Raw genomic sequence first — 16,793 nt, 5'->3', positions numbered from 1 at the left:
ATTTATTGTGTTAAAAGAAGTAGCTAAACATCTATTGATGCATTCAGGCTTTCTAGAAAGCCAGTGGCAATAGGTGCTCATCATTTTATAGCCGTCAGAAAAGCCTAGCCAAGGCCAGCATGAAGAATGACTGCACTGTGACAGTAATCGTATCTACACAAAAGGACTTTGACTCTCTTTCACTTCATCACAGAATAAAGTACAGTCAGAATAAGGCAGCGATCTCATCTCATGTCGATGGGAGTTTTCTGGGTATCAAACGGGAAAACGTAGTAGAAAAGAATGCATTGAATTCACAAGAATGAGCAACATCTAAAGGAGCTTTTGTGTACGATCAGTAAATTATCTGTATGTGTGCATTGTATATTTTTCTTAAAGACGCAGTTTTTGCTTTTAAAGTAGATCTCATAGTTGGTGTTGGAGCATGGGCACCACCTGTTCTACTCAGATGCATTAAGTGAGAGCAGAAAATATCTATAACTCAAATTATCCGTTATGGCTGCTGCTCTGTCTGGATGTCTGTGGCATCATTTAGGAGTGCTGTAAATGAAACGCTAATCGGGAGCAGCAGAGGAGCCTGTGAGCATTTAATGAATTTGTCCAATGTCACCCACCCTGTATATTTAGGAATTGCTCTTGTCTAAACACAGCTGTCATTCTCTAACAAGAGAGGTGAGAGGGGACAAACAAGCTCCCCATTACTGCTCTGCCTCACGTTCCACTATGGGAGTCCATAAACCACTGTCTCAATTGCCTTTTCACTGAGTCACACTGATAATTACTCCACTGGAGGTAAGGAGATTTAGACTCTTTGAGATCTGGTAATTACAAAGGTGGTCACAGGAAGGTCATCTTTACACTGTGGATTAGATCAGAGCACTTGTACGCTGATGAAGTGGGTAACATCACTGTTTCTGCACTCATTCCTTCAGTTCACTGTTAACTTTTGTCACCGCCGGTCACTTTGTGTAACAGTGATGAAACTCGCCCATGTAAGAAAATATTCATTATTTCAATTAATGATCTGTCAATTATGCTTTATGCTAAATGAACTTTTTACTGTTAACTGTTAAACCTTTACAAGTACGTAAGTGTTTTTTTTAAACGTGTTTGACTATGAAACTTCAATTCAGTTAATTGACTCGTGGAAAAAGAATGTACCTCACTCAAGTGTACAGTAGCAACACTGCAATATAAATACTCTATTACAAGTAAAACTCGTAATGAAAACAAATGGCCCCTGTGAGTGCTATATTACTGCTCAGTATTATTGAATTATTATCACTGCATTAATGTGTATGTATCTTTTTATTGTTGTAATTGAACAAGACACAGCTACATATAACTACTTTATACAGTTTTATCCAGAGCAGTGCATCATATTTTGTAAGGTCGTTATATGTTTTATATGAAAAATGTTTATCTGTAAAGTAACTAAAGCTGTCAAATAAATGCAGTGGAGTAAAAAATGAATGACGTTTCCCTCGGAAATGGAGGGAAGAATCTGTATCTGTACTTAAGTACAGTGCTTGACTAAATGTTCTTAACTGCACTACACCACTGCTCAACACTTGTTATATACTTGTTCAAAGTATATATTCTAATATTGGATGACAAAAGCCAAAAGAACATTGGTCTAAAGAAAAAGCAGTAAAACAAAAAAAAGGAGCAAAAATGTTCTCAACACGTTTTCTTAACACGACCTGGAACACAAATTTGATTTACACTCCTTTTACCGGCCGCTCTATAGAACTGGTAAACATGTTAAAGGAATAGAAAATAGATTCCTGCCTTGACAACGGCTGGAATAAACATGGAGAAAATGAAACGTTAAGGAACTTGTGAACTACTGAATAAAAACATTACTCAGACCCACAGCAGGCAATATCACTGTTTCAGTCCTGCTGCAAGAGGAACTCAGCAACTACAAAAAAAAAATATATATATATATATATATAGGCAGTTAAGATTTGAGCGGAGTCGCGGAGCCACAGGATTTTAGAGAGTAAACCACATCGCTTGTAGGGATCCAGAGATAATGCTTTCACTTTGTGATGCAAGGCAATATCAAGCTGTGTTGTAGAATTCTCACTCTGGGGGAAGCATTTCAAAGAATCAAATCCTCTCCATGGAGATGTTACACATACAAGAAAATCCCTGTGTGCTCGATAATGTTGCCCTTTTGGTGTTACTAACGCAAGGTTATTGATTTCCAAAGTGTGGTCCAGGGACTGTTAGGGGCCCCTGAGAGAGTTCCTGGGGTCCCAAGCCAAGAAAGATATAGTTAAATATCTGGATTTCTTTGGTGAGAGCTTATTGTAGATTGTAGTTTTTCTGCCCTTTAATACCTGTGTTATCAAACTATGTGTTAATGAGGCTGATGGGGTGCATGTTTTCGTTCCAACTAAAGATTAGAAATGTTATTTTCACGAATTAGTTGAAGCCTCTCTGCTTGAGGGTTTGTTAATAAGTGAAATTACTTGTCTAATTTTAAGAAAAGCCTTGCAGACTCGTGGCCCTCCGTGGCACAAGGCTGCTGCACACGTCTGTTTTTATCGAGGTCTAAAATTAAAACTCTCCTCACATGTGGTTGTTTGGAAGAAAACCTCCACTGTCTGGGAAAGATTATCATTAGAAAAACCAAGATACAGGAAACGAATCCTGTTTTTTAATGCATTTAAAAAAAATTTTAATCCTTTGAATTCAAGAAATCCTCTACAGGAAAAATAAAATACATTAACTATATTAAACTGTAAACTGTCTCAAAACATTCTAAAATCAAATGAATGACCAAGCCAACTAGTTCTCTTGTATACACTATGTTTACATGCATTAATATTCAGTTTTTTCCCTTATTTTGAAAAAGAAAAAATATTCCTACTAAGCTGGTCAATGAAAATGAATATTCCACTTACATTTCCTGTTTACATGCAGCTGAGCATACTCCAAATGGAGTAGAGTGAAATGGCTGGAGCCACTTGTGCCATTTTGCTTCTTCCAGTTGTATTTTTTCAAAGATTTTCATTGGTGCTGTGCAATCACAGCCTCCTTCTGTCATTCCTACAAACAACCTATTTGCACATATTCAAAAACCTGTTGATATCTAAGTCTTTTAAAATGTTGCATCTCTACCTCAGACCTGTTAACTGTTGGCTAGTTGGTTTGTTTACATCTCACAGAGCTGCCCGTAAACACATAAGAGGTTGTGTGTTGAAAACCTGAACAGTATCGGCATCTCCCATGTGACTTATTTGGAAAATGCTACCTTTGAATAAGACATGATTCAGGAATATAAAAATGGAATATGCTTTTTACATGACCCATATCAAATTCAGAATATTGTCATGTTAGGAAAAATAGTGGAATATTAGTCTGCAAGTAAACGCAGTCACCGAGAGACTTTCCCCTGCCTTTGGACTCAGAGGAGTTTCACTGTCATTCTAAACCCTGTCTGGACATCACAGTATGTGATACTGTGATGTCCAGTAAGAGGTTCCTCGCTTTTGTCCTTCAAAGTCCAGAAGGTGCTGGACCACCTCTTGTTGAAAAAAAGAGTCCGTCTGCCTGGCAGGACAGACTGGGTTATTACAGCGTGTTCATGGTCCCATCATGTGTCGTCAGACCAAAGCGGAGGCCGCGAGTAAAAGCCTCATGCAAAATTTATGTTCATGCGGCTGTTTCAGTGGGTGGAAAAATCAATAATGCGGGCCTGATGCACGGAGATGACTGAGTGCTCTCTGACTGACAGTAAAAGCTGCGAGAGATTGAGGGGCTACATTTACTGCTCTAGAAATGGAGTGGAGTAGAGTTGCTCTAATAGTCTAGTTCACCTTAAATTTGGATTTCATTGTGGATTATTTTAGTAACAACTTGGATATTGAGGGCTTGAAAAAATTATTCCATTAGAGAAAAAGAGAACAAATCAAGAATAAGCTTGTTTTCAAATCGTCTAAAACACATCTTGCGTTGTGGTTTCTGAGCAGCTAAAGTATTGTATATTATGGAGTTATTAAGCCTTCCCTTCCTTTCCAACTTACAGAGATATAAGATGATTGTAGAATAATCAAAAGACAATGTGGGTATGAGGAGGACATCATAGGGCTTTTGTTCTGCGCTGCTTCGCTTACATATGCTTTTGATAGCGTGCCACATACCCACAGTGCATTTGGGGAGGAATGTGAGAACAGAACGAAAGAAAGTGAGAAAAAGAAATTCAGTGGGATGAAATAACCCCAAACAATGGGATTTGCTTTCCATTCTTCTGCCTCCATCTTCTGTCTTTAATTATTCCCTTTGGTTGTCTGGGGGAGCGTGTAAGCACTTTCACACAGCACAACATGCCCAGCAGCACAACACTGTCTGCCTTAGTGATGTGGAGACTTCTGAGTGACACTGAGCCTCTTGTGATTATTAATGCTGTTTAATAGAACACAGAGCAGCCACTATGATTGAGGGAAAAAACAGATTTCAAAATGCATGCATTCAAAATGCAATGTGAATGGAATTATGTACTACACGAGCACTGCACTTGAGATACATTTCCCCCTGCTACATAAACAACGTGTACACCATGAAATGAAGGCTAATGTTTTGTAGATGCAACACTGAAAATGTGTATTTGATAATACCTACCAAGTGTGCGCTATTTTGTACACAGTGTTTAATGGAACCTCAGCTGATCCTGGTGGGATCCTTTGTGCCGGTTTAGTAGTTTCTTCCTGAATCGCATATGAGATATTTGAGAGCCCAGAACGATGTATGATGAATGAAGTAGCATGCTACTTATACGCTTATCGTGCTCACTGACTAGCAACAGGTTCAGCAAAGGGCAGCGGCAGTAAATGAAATTCCGCACCAGGACAATATATCATCAAAAGAAATGTATGCACCCGAAACTTACAAGCCTTCTCCAGATGCGGACAAGGCGCCTGACGGGGTTGAGGGAGGGGGGGAGGATGGGATAGTAGAAAAAAAAAATGAGGGGGGGTAGTGGGATAACAGAGGGGAGGTTTTTTTTGCTGGATGGGTGAGGAGCAAGCAAGGGGAAGCAGCAGATTTTGTTGAATCAGTTCTATTTTCATACTGGCTGATCTGTGCCTTTTAACCATTTCACTGCAGCTGGAAAATGAAAGTACCAGGGCTAATTTCACAGTGAGAGCTCACTGAACAAAACCCCCCACGGTCTGTGGAAAAAGGTGCTAAGTCTACTTTGTCATTGTGAATTACGGCGGTGTTATTCAGGAAACAGGCTTGTGTGTGTATGAGAGAGAAGTAGAAAATATGTAAGAAGGTAAGAAAAGCCTCTTTTCCTCCACAGCCTGAGATGTACTTGGTATACCTGTAAGTAACAGATATCTCTCTCTAAACATGCCATCCTGTACTGATGCCACAGGATCCATCTGTGATGTGTCTGCAGTTTGTCCAGAAATAGCACCCACGGGACTTTCACACTCCTCAGGCCTCCTACGGGACCTTTTAAGCTGCACTGATACCGATAAAAGCCCCCACAAATCTGGCCCCCAGATACCTCAGCCATTAATTAAGGTAATTAGGCCCTGGTCAGCAATTAGTAACCACAGATAGCTTTTAGCAGCGACTAAGACGTCCCCGCTGGTGAGGGGTTTGGTTCCATACCATCTGCTGACAAATGTCACCACGGACTCTTTGGTTTCACAGACGGGGAACTGGAGAGCCGTGTTTAAAAATGACCTCTGTGTGATCCAGGCTGGCTCCCAGACTCCCACCGCTTCCCTGCTTCTGCTGCTGCACTTTGTTTGTTCTCTCGCTGCTTCTTTTCTCTTTCAAACATGGAAGAGCGATCTATGAAAATCCATACGTGCTGCACACAGCCAGAGTGGGAATAGGAAACATTCACTGCACAAGGTATCGATTAAAATTAGAACATCTGGTCCGAGTGTAAGTAGTATTGATTACAGCATAATGCTACATTGATTTGCTTGTATTATTAAGTCCATGATAGATCCATATCGATAATATGTTAGCTTACATTATAATGTTATACACAGTTATATCAAAAGTGAAGATATCTCTAAATGATGCTGTACTGTACACATACTGTATAAGCATGTCTTTAAAAGATACTATAATCTTACCGTTTTGTAAGGTGATTATTTATCAGGACATTCGCTGAAACGTAAACATCGGATTTAACAAATTACGCTAACACAATAACAATATGCGGACAGCCATTAAAATCCTATAAAATCTTTTTTTGACATACCTGTGATACATAAATCCACACAAAATCATTACAATAAGCAAAGATCGCATATATATGCATATTCACATATAAATGCTGCATTTATGATAATATTAAAATACAACGGCTTACGTATTTCATCCTGTGGCAAAGGTGTGTGATTTAAGGTGCTGTGTGTAGAACAGACTGATAAAAAACAGGCTGAATACTCACATTCAACCTCAGAGAACAGATCATGCAATAACTCACATTACTGGGAAATGGGAAATAAAGGATGCAGCTGTGCTACTTTACACAATTCCACATTTGAAGCAATTGGTGATAACACCATTTTCATTCCAGTTCAGTCCCATAAAATTACCATTAACATTACAACTCATGCAGAACACAGATAAATGTAAAATGTCACCCAGTTCTGCCAGGCGGGAATTCCAGTTCCACAAGATTACCATCTCTGTCTGCTCTCTCCCACTGCACCTTGTCTAATATTTCATTTACAACATTTCATAAGTTCATTTTCCCCTCACTGACCATGTAAATCACAAATCAATTTTCATTTAAAATGCCTGACTACAGATTGTTGCTGAAAGCTTCTGAATTGCGCCTCAGCAATATGGCAGACCTTTAGCAAATCTTTCGGAAACTGTCTGGCCGGAAAAGGGAGGAAAAAAGTGAGATGTAATTTCTACAAAACAACTCCTGGGCCAAGTGGTCAAGGCATTTACTGGGAGCATTTACAAGTGTTTTTTTTTTAATTTGATGAAAACAATACACTCTTATGTATAGTAATTCATATTACATTCAGTGTTCCCTCCGACTTGTGATCGACTGGTTTTCTCAACAGGAACAATGGGCTGATTATGTGATGATGAAAAGATGAACTCTATCGATTGTGCACAATTGTTGGGGATATCTAATCATTGTATGCAACAACTGTTAATATTGAATATTTACTGAGGATGTCAGTGTGCAGACAACTTTAGAAAAGGTTCAGACATTTGAGGTTTTATTAAAAAATACCAGCACGAATTGTAATGTTAATTTGGTTGAATGGACACAACAGTATGCATGTTTCACATTTAAAAAACTTACAGTAATTATAAGGAGAGGGTAAGCTGTTATAGCTCAGGAGCTAGGCGAATAGAAAACAGATGGATTAAAATGGAATAATTTAGCATGTTCCTAATCATTCATGTAATTGGAAGCTAATTTGAAAATGTGTCATGTTGGCATTCAAACTCCTAATTTGGAAACCTATCCTCTCCTTCTGCAATTCTTCTACAAAATCCATTAAAATGACTGCATTACGCTCTCTGCATACACAGCGCAGACAGACACAGTGTGTAATGTAGAGAGAGGGTCTTGTAGACTGTGTTTATGGCAGGAGGTTTGCAAAAAGCCTCCCTCAGTGTTTACCAGTGAGGGCAGATGTCAGGGTTTGCTGTGGAGGAGCAGACACAGCCACATCTGATTAACAATATTATTGTCCTCCTCCACATCGCCATAAAGACTCAACCCCCCCATGCCCCCTCTATCTTTTCTTTCTTTCTATTTCAGGCTCTGGCAGCGTGCTGTCCTGTGGCATGGCTGAGCCAGAGTGACACTGCCACCATCCACAGAAACAAAACACGAGTCAAGAGCCAGAAGGTTAAGACAAACAGCACACATGTTATCTTAGCAGACAGGAAGCATAAGAGTATCTTGGGATACATGCATTAAAAAATAATACTGTATATTTAAATATACGGTGCCTCATTTGTACTGTTATTTTTGTGCAATTATGAAATATATGTATCTTGAATTCAGAACAAATCATCAGCATGTCTGCAACAAGTGAAACACCAGGGGGGGAAATTTACTTGCATCTCAGCTTCAAAAAAGACATCAGAGTATAAATCATGAGTCTCGTGGGAGTGTCTGTGTTCATATGTGCATGTACAGTAGACCTGCACATCAGCCCGAGTGTAAATTTGTGTGTTTGACTCTAACCCTCTCATCGCTCCTCTGTACATTTCGATTGGGGATTTTTTTTTTCTTCTTCCCGTCGCCAAACTGTCACAAAGGCAGTAACCCCACACGTTTCCAAGCTGCTTATTGAAGACAAACAATAAACCACTGGCAGATATCAATGGCAGAGATGAGAACCCGGGTGCCATATCTGCTGGGACTGCCTGGCGAACCTGCCTCTGCCTGCGCTTCATCTCCAGCAGCACCTCTCACTCTCAATTATTTGGCTGCTGTCACAACAAATCAATCAAATTACCGCTCCAGGACTGTGTGCAGCTGCTCCTATTGCACCGCTAGTTGCATTAGCTTTGAAATGTATGAGGTCTACATTTTATCACTGTTATTTATTTAATGCAGCTCTCTCCCCTGTGAGTCATCTTACAACCACAGCAAAGTTAAATCATTAAAGGACGACGTGGAATACATACTGCTTGAGAACACCTCAAATTAAGCAGCGATAAGGGAGAAGGGATGGGTTTGGCCTCTATTGTGTTAAGATGGCAGATGTTGAAGTGAGGAAATGTGGACTGCTTGCACTGGGTCCACTTAATGCACTCCTCTACTGGCTGAATGTGAACACAAACAAGAGCTTATTTCTTTTCTCATGACAAAATTATTCAACAAATAAACACATGAGAAAAAGAAGACCACAATAAGCAACTAGTGTGGCTGTAACAAGCCAAAAAAGGATGTTTGAAATTCTATGGCTCCGATAATGTAATTCGTAAAGGGACACAGAGGCATTCCCACAGCAGACAGAGGTTAAGTCAGTGGCCCGGCCCGGTGATCTAACCTCTTAAAGGAGCAGCAGTCAGCTGAGGCAGAAGAGATGCAGTCTGACATATCTAACTAGTGTGGAAACATTTGGCTCTTACCCCAGGAGCCCACCCTTTGGTGGTGTAATGAGCAGAGTGATTTCCCTAATTTGTATCGTAGCGGCACCCGCAACCTGCGAACGACACCGCTGAGCGTTTTCATCAAAACGCCAGACATGCCTTTGATTGGCACTGACACCCGGTCTCATTACTGCAGGTGAGTGGGATGTCGACCTTTATCAGGAAGCTTGAGTGCTGTTTTGTGTTTCCTGCGGACGAGTACAGAGGAACAATGCTCTCACCTCACCATTAGAACTCAGTTCTGTGATGTGATGCGCTGCCTGGCTTTCTGCTGAGAGCAAATAAGATGGGATATGCTTATTAATATGAAAGAGCCCCAGTAAACTAGCTTCTTGCATTACCTTTGAGTGAGTCATAGAGAAGAGGAGTAGACAGATGAGACTTTGTTCTGCTTCCTCCCATTGGGCATTACATATACAGTGCTTTGATACAACTAGTTTTACAAGTATGGTAATGCTTTGCTTGTTAGAAAATCATGTGAAATAAAAACCTATTAAAAATGCAGCAGAAAGTTTGCATCATATCTAACAACAAAAATCTGTAGATGTTTTGTCGTACATACTTAGAAATTGTGGAAATCATTTATGTTTTTTTTTATTCATATGAGCCGTCATATTTACAGACCTCTAGCATGACCCAACCTAGTTTTTGCCTCTGTGAAGTCAGCTAGAATTGTGTGCACTCTGTCACAAAAGATAACTTTCTCCCTTGTTTAGTTTCATTGGGAATTTGTTTTTACTGCATGTTTGCAGGCATAAATCATTCTGACAAATAACCAGTTACACTGGTGCCTGTGTTTACTGAGTCTGCCACAAGATGCTGCTCAGTTTTATTTAAGCAACCGCTCCAACTTTATAGCACAACCCCATTACAGTGATAGTTATTCATCACAGTCTGAGAGAGCTGCCCTCCTAAAGCGCACAGCAGTCCAGTCGGTTCCCTTCTGTCAACATTCATTCTTACAGAGCCAGCTTTGATTAGCACGATCAAAACGCGTGATCAAAGATGCTGTTATTACTGTTTGTTCTGATTCTGTCTTTTGATTTAAGTTTTCTCATTAAAGATGAACAAGAAAATGTACAAAAATGCAAGAACAATTTGGACCGAAAAACCTCAATTTGATCTAATATAACTTATTAAACACAGCATTCATACAAAGATTAGGATTATGACACTACAAGCATGTTGGTAGTGCAGTTCCTCCACCCTCAACCTCCCATTCCCCAAGACAAACAGCCTTATTAGTTGGTCATTAGCCGCCTCATTACATTTAAATACAGCCATTGGCTGGGCTCCTCGTGGAGTCTCATTACTGTGCCTCACAGTTGTCTTGTGTCTGATCTGACACTAATTAGCTAGCAGCGAGAGTGCTGTAAAGCACACTTGCTCCTGAGGTTGTGAAATGAGCTGACTGGTCCCTGGCGACAGCACGGCGCTGTATTATATGTGTGATTAATCAGGCCCAGAGACCCAAAGGGCCTGGGAGGGGAAGCGAGGGGGACGCGGGGGCAGAGGCTAGAGTTGCAGTTGTCTGACAGAGGTGCTGTGCCAGCAGGCCTCATTCAGCGGAGCTGTGATGAACTCAGACAGGGGAGAGTGGAGGAGCGCCGCGTGGCCAGAGGGGCCCGGACACAGTCAAGACATTTAGCTTCACTCGTGACTTGTGTCACTTTCTCTCCATGGAGGTCCCTTCAATGCATCCCCTTCAGATAAGAGGACGTGCGAACAGGCAGTCTGTCAGTCCACACGCCTAAAAAAGATCTGCCACAGAGGCATTTCTCCACAACAGTTTTTTTTTGCCATCTCTCACAGATAGAGAATTTTATCAGGACATTGGATTACAGACTGTCTGTTGGTTTGTTTAGCAGTGGACAATACAGATGACTGAGAGGTGTTTGTTTTGGCATTCTGACACCCTGACAATGTGTTTGTCGATCAGTTCATCAGATCACCGAAGCCTCTGGGTTGTCCCTCACACACCAGGAGGAAGATCTGTTGAAGTGTGAGTCAGACGGGCCTGCTGGGCCCATTATCGTCCACTACTGATGGATACATTGAAGGGCTGACTGGATAGATGCGGGTTTATTAAAAGCTCTGCCCACAGCGATGGCTGCTGTTATTTATGCATGTTTGTGTCCATTAGGCTTCTACCTCCACATTTCCTCACTCAGGGCATCTGTCCATCCATTTCCCCACATGAGGGGAGCCTTCCCTGCACTTTGTGCTGCACCGGCATTATTGTAATCTCCATCCTAAAAACACACTGCTTTACATGTAGCCTGGCATCTTTTTACATTAGTGCAGCTCTCTCATCCAAGATTTATGACAGACGGTTTCCCCATCCATCCCTCAATCTAATGGTATAAAAGAGACAATGTTTTAAACATTAAAATGAAAACCATTTACAACTATGATCAAAAGAGAACACTTGGGCATTAAAGTTTAAAAGGCAAGGATAAGTACAGCCATGTGGATGGACAGATGAGGTGGAAAAGAGATAAAAAAGTGAAGTACAGTGCACTCTTATGCACAGGGAAGAGGCATAAAGTGCTTTTGCGCTGCACTGCAAAACGTTGACCTGTAATTAATATGGTTGTTCCTCTGGGCAAGATGAGGATAGCGGCTTTTTGGGATACAAACCCCTGAAGGATTCTTACCTGGTCAGAGGCTTTGTAAAGCATTTCTATTTAAGAAAAAAACAAAAGCTGTTTCATGTCATACAACGGCCATATAATAAACTCTTGTTGGGATCAATTTGTTGTATTTATTACTAATTGCTCCTGGTGTTCCATGTTCTACGGGCCATCATCTATAATACAGAAAAACCTTCAAAAAGTGTTACATGACCATGAGAGTGTGTTTTAAACCTCAATGTCTTTTAAAAACATCCATCAGCTTCCTAGAGTACCAGAATTTTTTTCTACCTTCTTCCTGGAATATCATGTTGACCCTGTTTTGTCAAAGGAACATGCTTTTCTATAGCTGTATTTCTACTTGGCCTTCTTTCTTACCTTGCAGGTTCTGGAGGGGGAGCGTCATGATGCCCCCGGCAGCAGCAGCAGCCACCAGGCTCTGGATGTTGGCTGTGGGTAGGGAGAGTACGAGGCCTTGCTGCCCACCCAGGTGCCCGCCTGCGTTGAACGGGATGAGGATGGGCTGGTTCATGCCTGGCGCCGCACCGGACATCACGCCGCCTACTGCGTTGGCCAACTGCTGAGCCACCAGGAGAGACTGAAGCAGACATACAAACAAATACACGTGCATGGCATTATTGGTTATGTAATTGCAGATTGATATTTGTTCTTTCTAAATGTGTTTCACGTCACTAAATATATCATAATGACAGTGTACAACTTGGTTGTGTAAATCTGGACATTTTTGTGGCTGTGTGCAATAAAACCTTTTTCTTATAATGTGATTACTTTGGATTGCTTCAAATTACAGTACCACATGAGGCTTAAAAGGTACATAAAAGAAAATTATATAAAAGTAAATTATACACTGTTGCGCATTTTATGCATATGCCCAACATGCCCCTCTTTTAAGACACAGTGGAATGAAAAATATGTTTTCCAAGTTCTGATCATGTGTGTTAATTGTTAATCTATCTCTTGTTACATGCTAAAAAATTATGTCTCTCTTTTCTGTTACTGGAAGACATAAACTGTCTAAATTTAATGCTCATAGTACTTTACAAAGTTCGTGCTGCTCATTCATCCTCACCCTCAAACACCAATAGCAACGGGGGTTCAGGGCCTTGCCCAAGGACACTTTGTCATGTGGCGGTGGGGATTGAACCGCCAACCCTGGGACCATTGACAACCCGCTCTACCTCCCCTGCCATATATATATTTTTGCTGACTCATCCTCAACGCAGCGACGGTTAGATAAATTTAACCAATCAAATGTGACTTGGGGGTGCACCTGACTGTTAGCTTCTGTAGGTAGCTAGAAGAGCAATATAGTAGGAAGTATGTGTTTGTATTTCAGCTGGTAAAGCAGTGGAAAAGAATGTGGCTGAGGTCTAATTTGTTAATTTAACCTTCAATTTAACCCCCCACCGCTGATCTAACAACGTAGGCAAGGGAGGTGTGTGTGGAGGTCTATAGCCCCCTCCAGCTCCCTTTCTCACTAAGCCACACCCACTTTTTTAGCAATCCAATGTAAGCTAAGGATTTAATTTAAATTCCTCTAGTAACTAAACCCTTCTCACATATTCTGTTTTATGAGGGAATGCATCACATGACAGAAGCTAAAGACGCTCTAACTTCTGTTCTAATGTCCGACATTAAATGTAAATAGAAAATATTTCAGTATAATATGTTAACTCTTAAAAATTTGAGGAATAGTTTCACTCTTCCTATGAGTAAAATGACAATTTTGAAAGCTACTTTTTTCAGTTTTAAATAACAGCTTGCTAAAAAAAAATCATTAACCCCAGATTTTTGTGAAATGATAACATGTTAAGATAAATGATGACACTGAATTATCACTCAACATTACTTGTGTGTGAAGTAAAATACAGAATAAGGGCATCACATTTGGTTAATGAATATATCCATACACTATTTTATATCATGGGATGCTTAATTGAGACAAGTAAAGCAGTAAAGCAGATGCCACCAAAGCGGCTGTGTCTCTAATCAATGAGTTTTGATGAATGCAGATGTTTTGCCGATGAATTCTGTGCTTTGCTGTGTCACAGACTCACAGTCAAAATACACTGCTGGTGGTACTGACAGAGATCAAATACAATCTTTATGAAAGAGCTGAGAATTTTTCCTTCACAGATGCAGAGTGATTTATGTTTCATCCCATTGAACAAATCCCTGGTACCACAGAAATGTGCCTGAAATACACAGTGCTCTTGGAGAAGAAAAAAAAAAAAAGAGCAATACTTCACTCTTTTGATGAGGGATATAACACATCACTCTCGTCTCTCTTCATGTATCCATTCATTCATATTAGTTAAAGTGGAATCCGTGCAGTCATAACCATAGAGGAAGCGATATGTTATCTGAAGTATCGCTCTGAGATATTTTGCACAGTAGATCTCTTCTAATGTATTTTCCGAGGAAGTGGGTTTGGAAATACACAAACACATTTTTCATCGAGAGCTTTGAGCCACAAGTGGGAAGGTTTGTGCCATGGCTGAAATCTCCATGAATACACCGGCAATGACATCTCAGATTTCATTCATTCTGATAAAACCATTTTCAAATTATGTCAGCGTTTGAGCATGTCAAACTGAATTTACACAGGACACACGAGACAGGAGATACTGAAGATGGTGCAAAATCCGACAAAATTACTGTTTAAACATAGAATTGAATTGCTCGGAATAAAATAATAAAAGTACATTGTCAGCTTGCGTTGTGTCCACAGTAAAGCAGCCTTTAGACGTTGCTAGGTAAGCCTGGCTGCACTGTGTTGGCTCCTCCACTGTGACTTGCGTTCACAAGCCTTTAACTCCAATTGTCAGCTATCTGCTTCTGTTTTGCATGGCGTGTCTGCAGCTTGCACAGGATGCAGAGCGGGTGCGAAGACCCCACCATACTCCCCAGCCTGGTGCTCCTGGGTGACAGGCGTGTCACTGTGATAACCCTGCATGGTGCAGAACGCCTGCACCCACTCCGACATACATGCGATCACAGTTTAAGAGGTACGAGGTCATGTGGGTTTAAAGCCACAAAGCACAGAGAGATCTCAGGGTGAAATATCTGCACCGAGAGACAAATGAATAGTTGTTTGTGTTTCTAAGCTGTTAAAAGAATAAAAAAGCACAGAGAGGTGATTGTTGTTGGCAGGAGTAATCACACACATGGTATAGGATTCTTCTTTCTCAACATTTGCTTTGATACACACAACAGTGCATAGCAAATGACAATATCTGACGCTTCTGAGAGCATTCAGAATGACATTTGGCATTAACTTTAAAAAATGAATTAATAATTTGGGAGCTCAAAGAATCCTCAAAGGACAATAACAAAGGCAACCCGTTTGTTAGCGGCAAGTGACATATGTTTAATCTCGCCTTTTAAACTAAATGTAATCTTGAATCGAAGCAGCATATAATCAAAGACACTCTTTGAACATTTCATCTCTGAGTCAAACAAAATGAGATTGCCAGGCTTGACAGCAAAGACAGCCCCACATAGAAGGGAATAACATTAAAAGACAATTCTGCAATTATCAGATGTAGCCCTGATTTATTTATCATTACAGGCAGCTTTGGAGAAACAGGCAGCTGTTAGGCACACAGGCAGCTGCTGACTTTTTTTTTTCTTTAAAGCATGCAAGAGCTTCTTAGTCTTTAGGCTGTTTGTTGTGCCAGTTTAACACTGATTATGATCTTCATCTGAGGTGAGAACACCATATATGCACACATCAAAATCAGATCAGAATAAATCTAGCATGAACATAATTAGCTCAACTCTGCAGCCACACAACAAGCTTTTTACTACAAGCGTCACTCATCTAGATTTACAAGCAGTTCACCTTCTGCCTGTTTGCCTGATACTCTCACTCCTCCTCTCCATAGGTGCTGTTGGAAAGCTGCTGTACAGTGCTTGGCAGGCTTGACAGCTGTGTGTTGAGAAGTGGTCTCCTAGGGGCCACACAGACGCACAGACTGGGTGTGTGTTGGGCTCTGGATGGGGAAGCAGCCCCACTCAGGACTGGATGTGGTACCCAGCCTCTCTGCCCATCAGGGGAGAATAGGCCCTTCTATCTGCTTGGCAGCTCTGGCACTGAGAAATTGCCCATAATCACCCAGATAGCAGACTTTTGTCATCCTAACTGCGAGTGGGAAACAGAAGGAAGGTGGATTCATGTTGGGTAAACTACCATCGGATAATGGTTGTTCGAACAATATCCGGCTCTGGAGCGAGAATCTATCAAAACATATTGATCCTGGAACAAGAGAATTGGGTATGGCATGCGGAGCGCCTTTGTTTCTGAAAAGTGTTAGCTTCACAGAGACTGTACTGACAGCATTAATATATTAGATGGTGACTGTTGAGAGCCGCCTGCTGAGGCTCAGACTCTAACTGCTGCCTGCTCGAGATGCTTTCCCTTTTGTGTTTGTCTCTTATCTATTGCCAAAACAGTGGCCCTGACCAGCGAGGGTATCTGTAATCAGAAAAGTGCTTTTAATTAAGCTCATTCTTTATCTCCACTTGCAGCAGATTGACTCTTTCACTGGGGATTTCTCTCCCAACAAAACTGAACGACTCTCCTGCTCTCATGTTTCCTCTTTTGTTTATCCTGAAGAGGACTGACTGTCACTGAGTAACACTGAGTGCAGGGTGAATGGCCTTATTAAAGAGGGCGGAGGAAACCTGACGCTCTGTCTGTGTGTGTGTGTGTGTGTATGTATGTTGAGCGGTGACATTGAGCAACACTAATGAGATGGATGTTCATTAAACATCGCCGAGCCACCAGGCCAATAAATCCAATCAGATAGGACAATTCCTGATTGAGCTTTTAACGGGGCTACAGGCTCGGGCTCTTTGCTGCCCTGCGTGTTTTGACAAGGCCTGTATTGTCAGCTCATTAGTGCCACAACTCAATTACATCTGAGGATGACGTGATGACAAAATACTTAGCGATTACACATTGTAGCTGAAAATGATTCACGGTGTAGAATCCAGTGGGAGCATTTTATGTCT

The 16,793-nt window shown here is 41.0% G+C and overlaps 1 protein-coding gene across 1 annotated transcript in view; it reads right to left on the bottom strand.

Moving 5' to 3' along the window:
- Positions 1-16,793, bottom strand: part of pou6f2 (POU class 6 homeobox 2) — a 67,728-nt gene that overhangs the window by 34,663 nt on the left and 16,272 nt on the right. The window contains exon 3 of the mRNA XM_070853391.1: positions 12,135-12,354. Coding sequence (XP_070709492.1) covers positions 12,135-12,354 — 220 coding nt within the window. The remainder of the gene's footprint in view (positions 1-12,134; positions 12,355-16,793) is intronic.

Source organism: Pempheris klunzingeri, chromosome 21 (genome assembly GCF_042242105.1).
Source record: "Pempheris klunzingeri isolate RE-2024b chromosome 21, fPemKlu1.hap1, whole genome shotgun sequence".
Taxonomy (NCBI): Eukaryota; Metazoa; Chordata; class Actinopteri; order Acropomatiformes; family Pempheridae; genus Pempheris; species Pempheris klunzingeri.
This window is presented reverse-complemented; position numbering and strand designations above follow the sequence as displayed.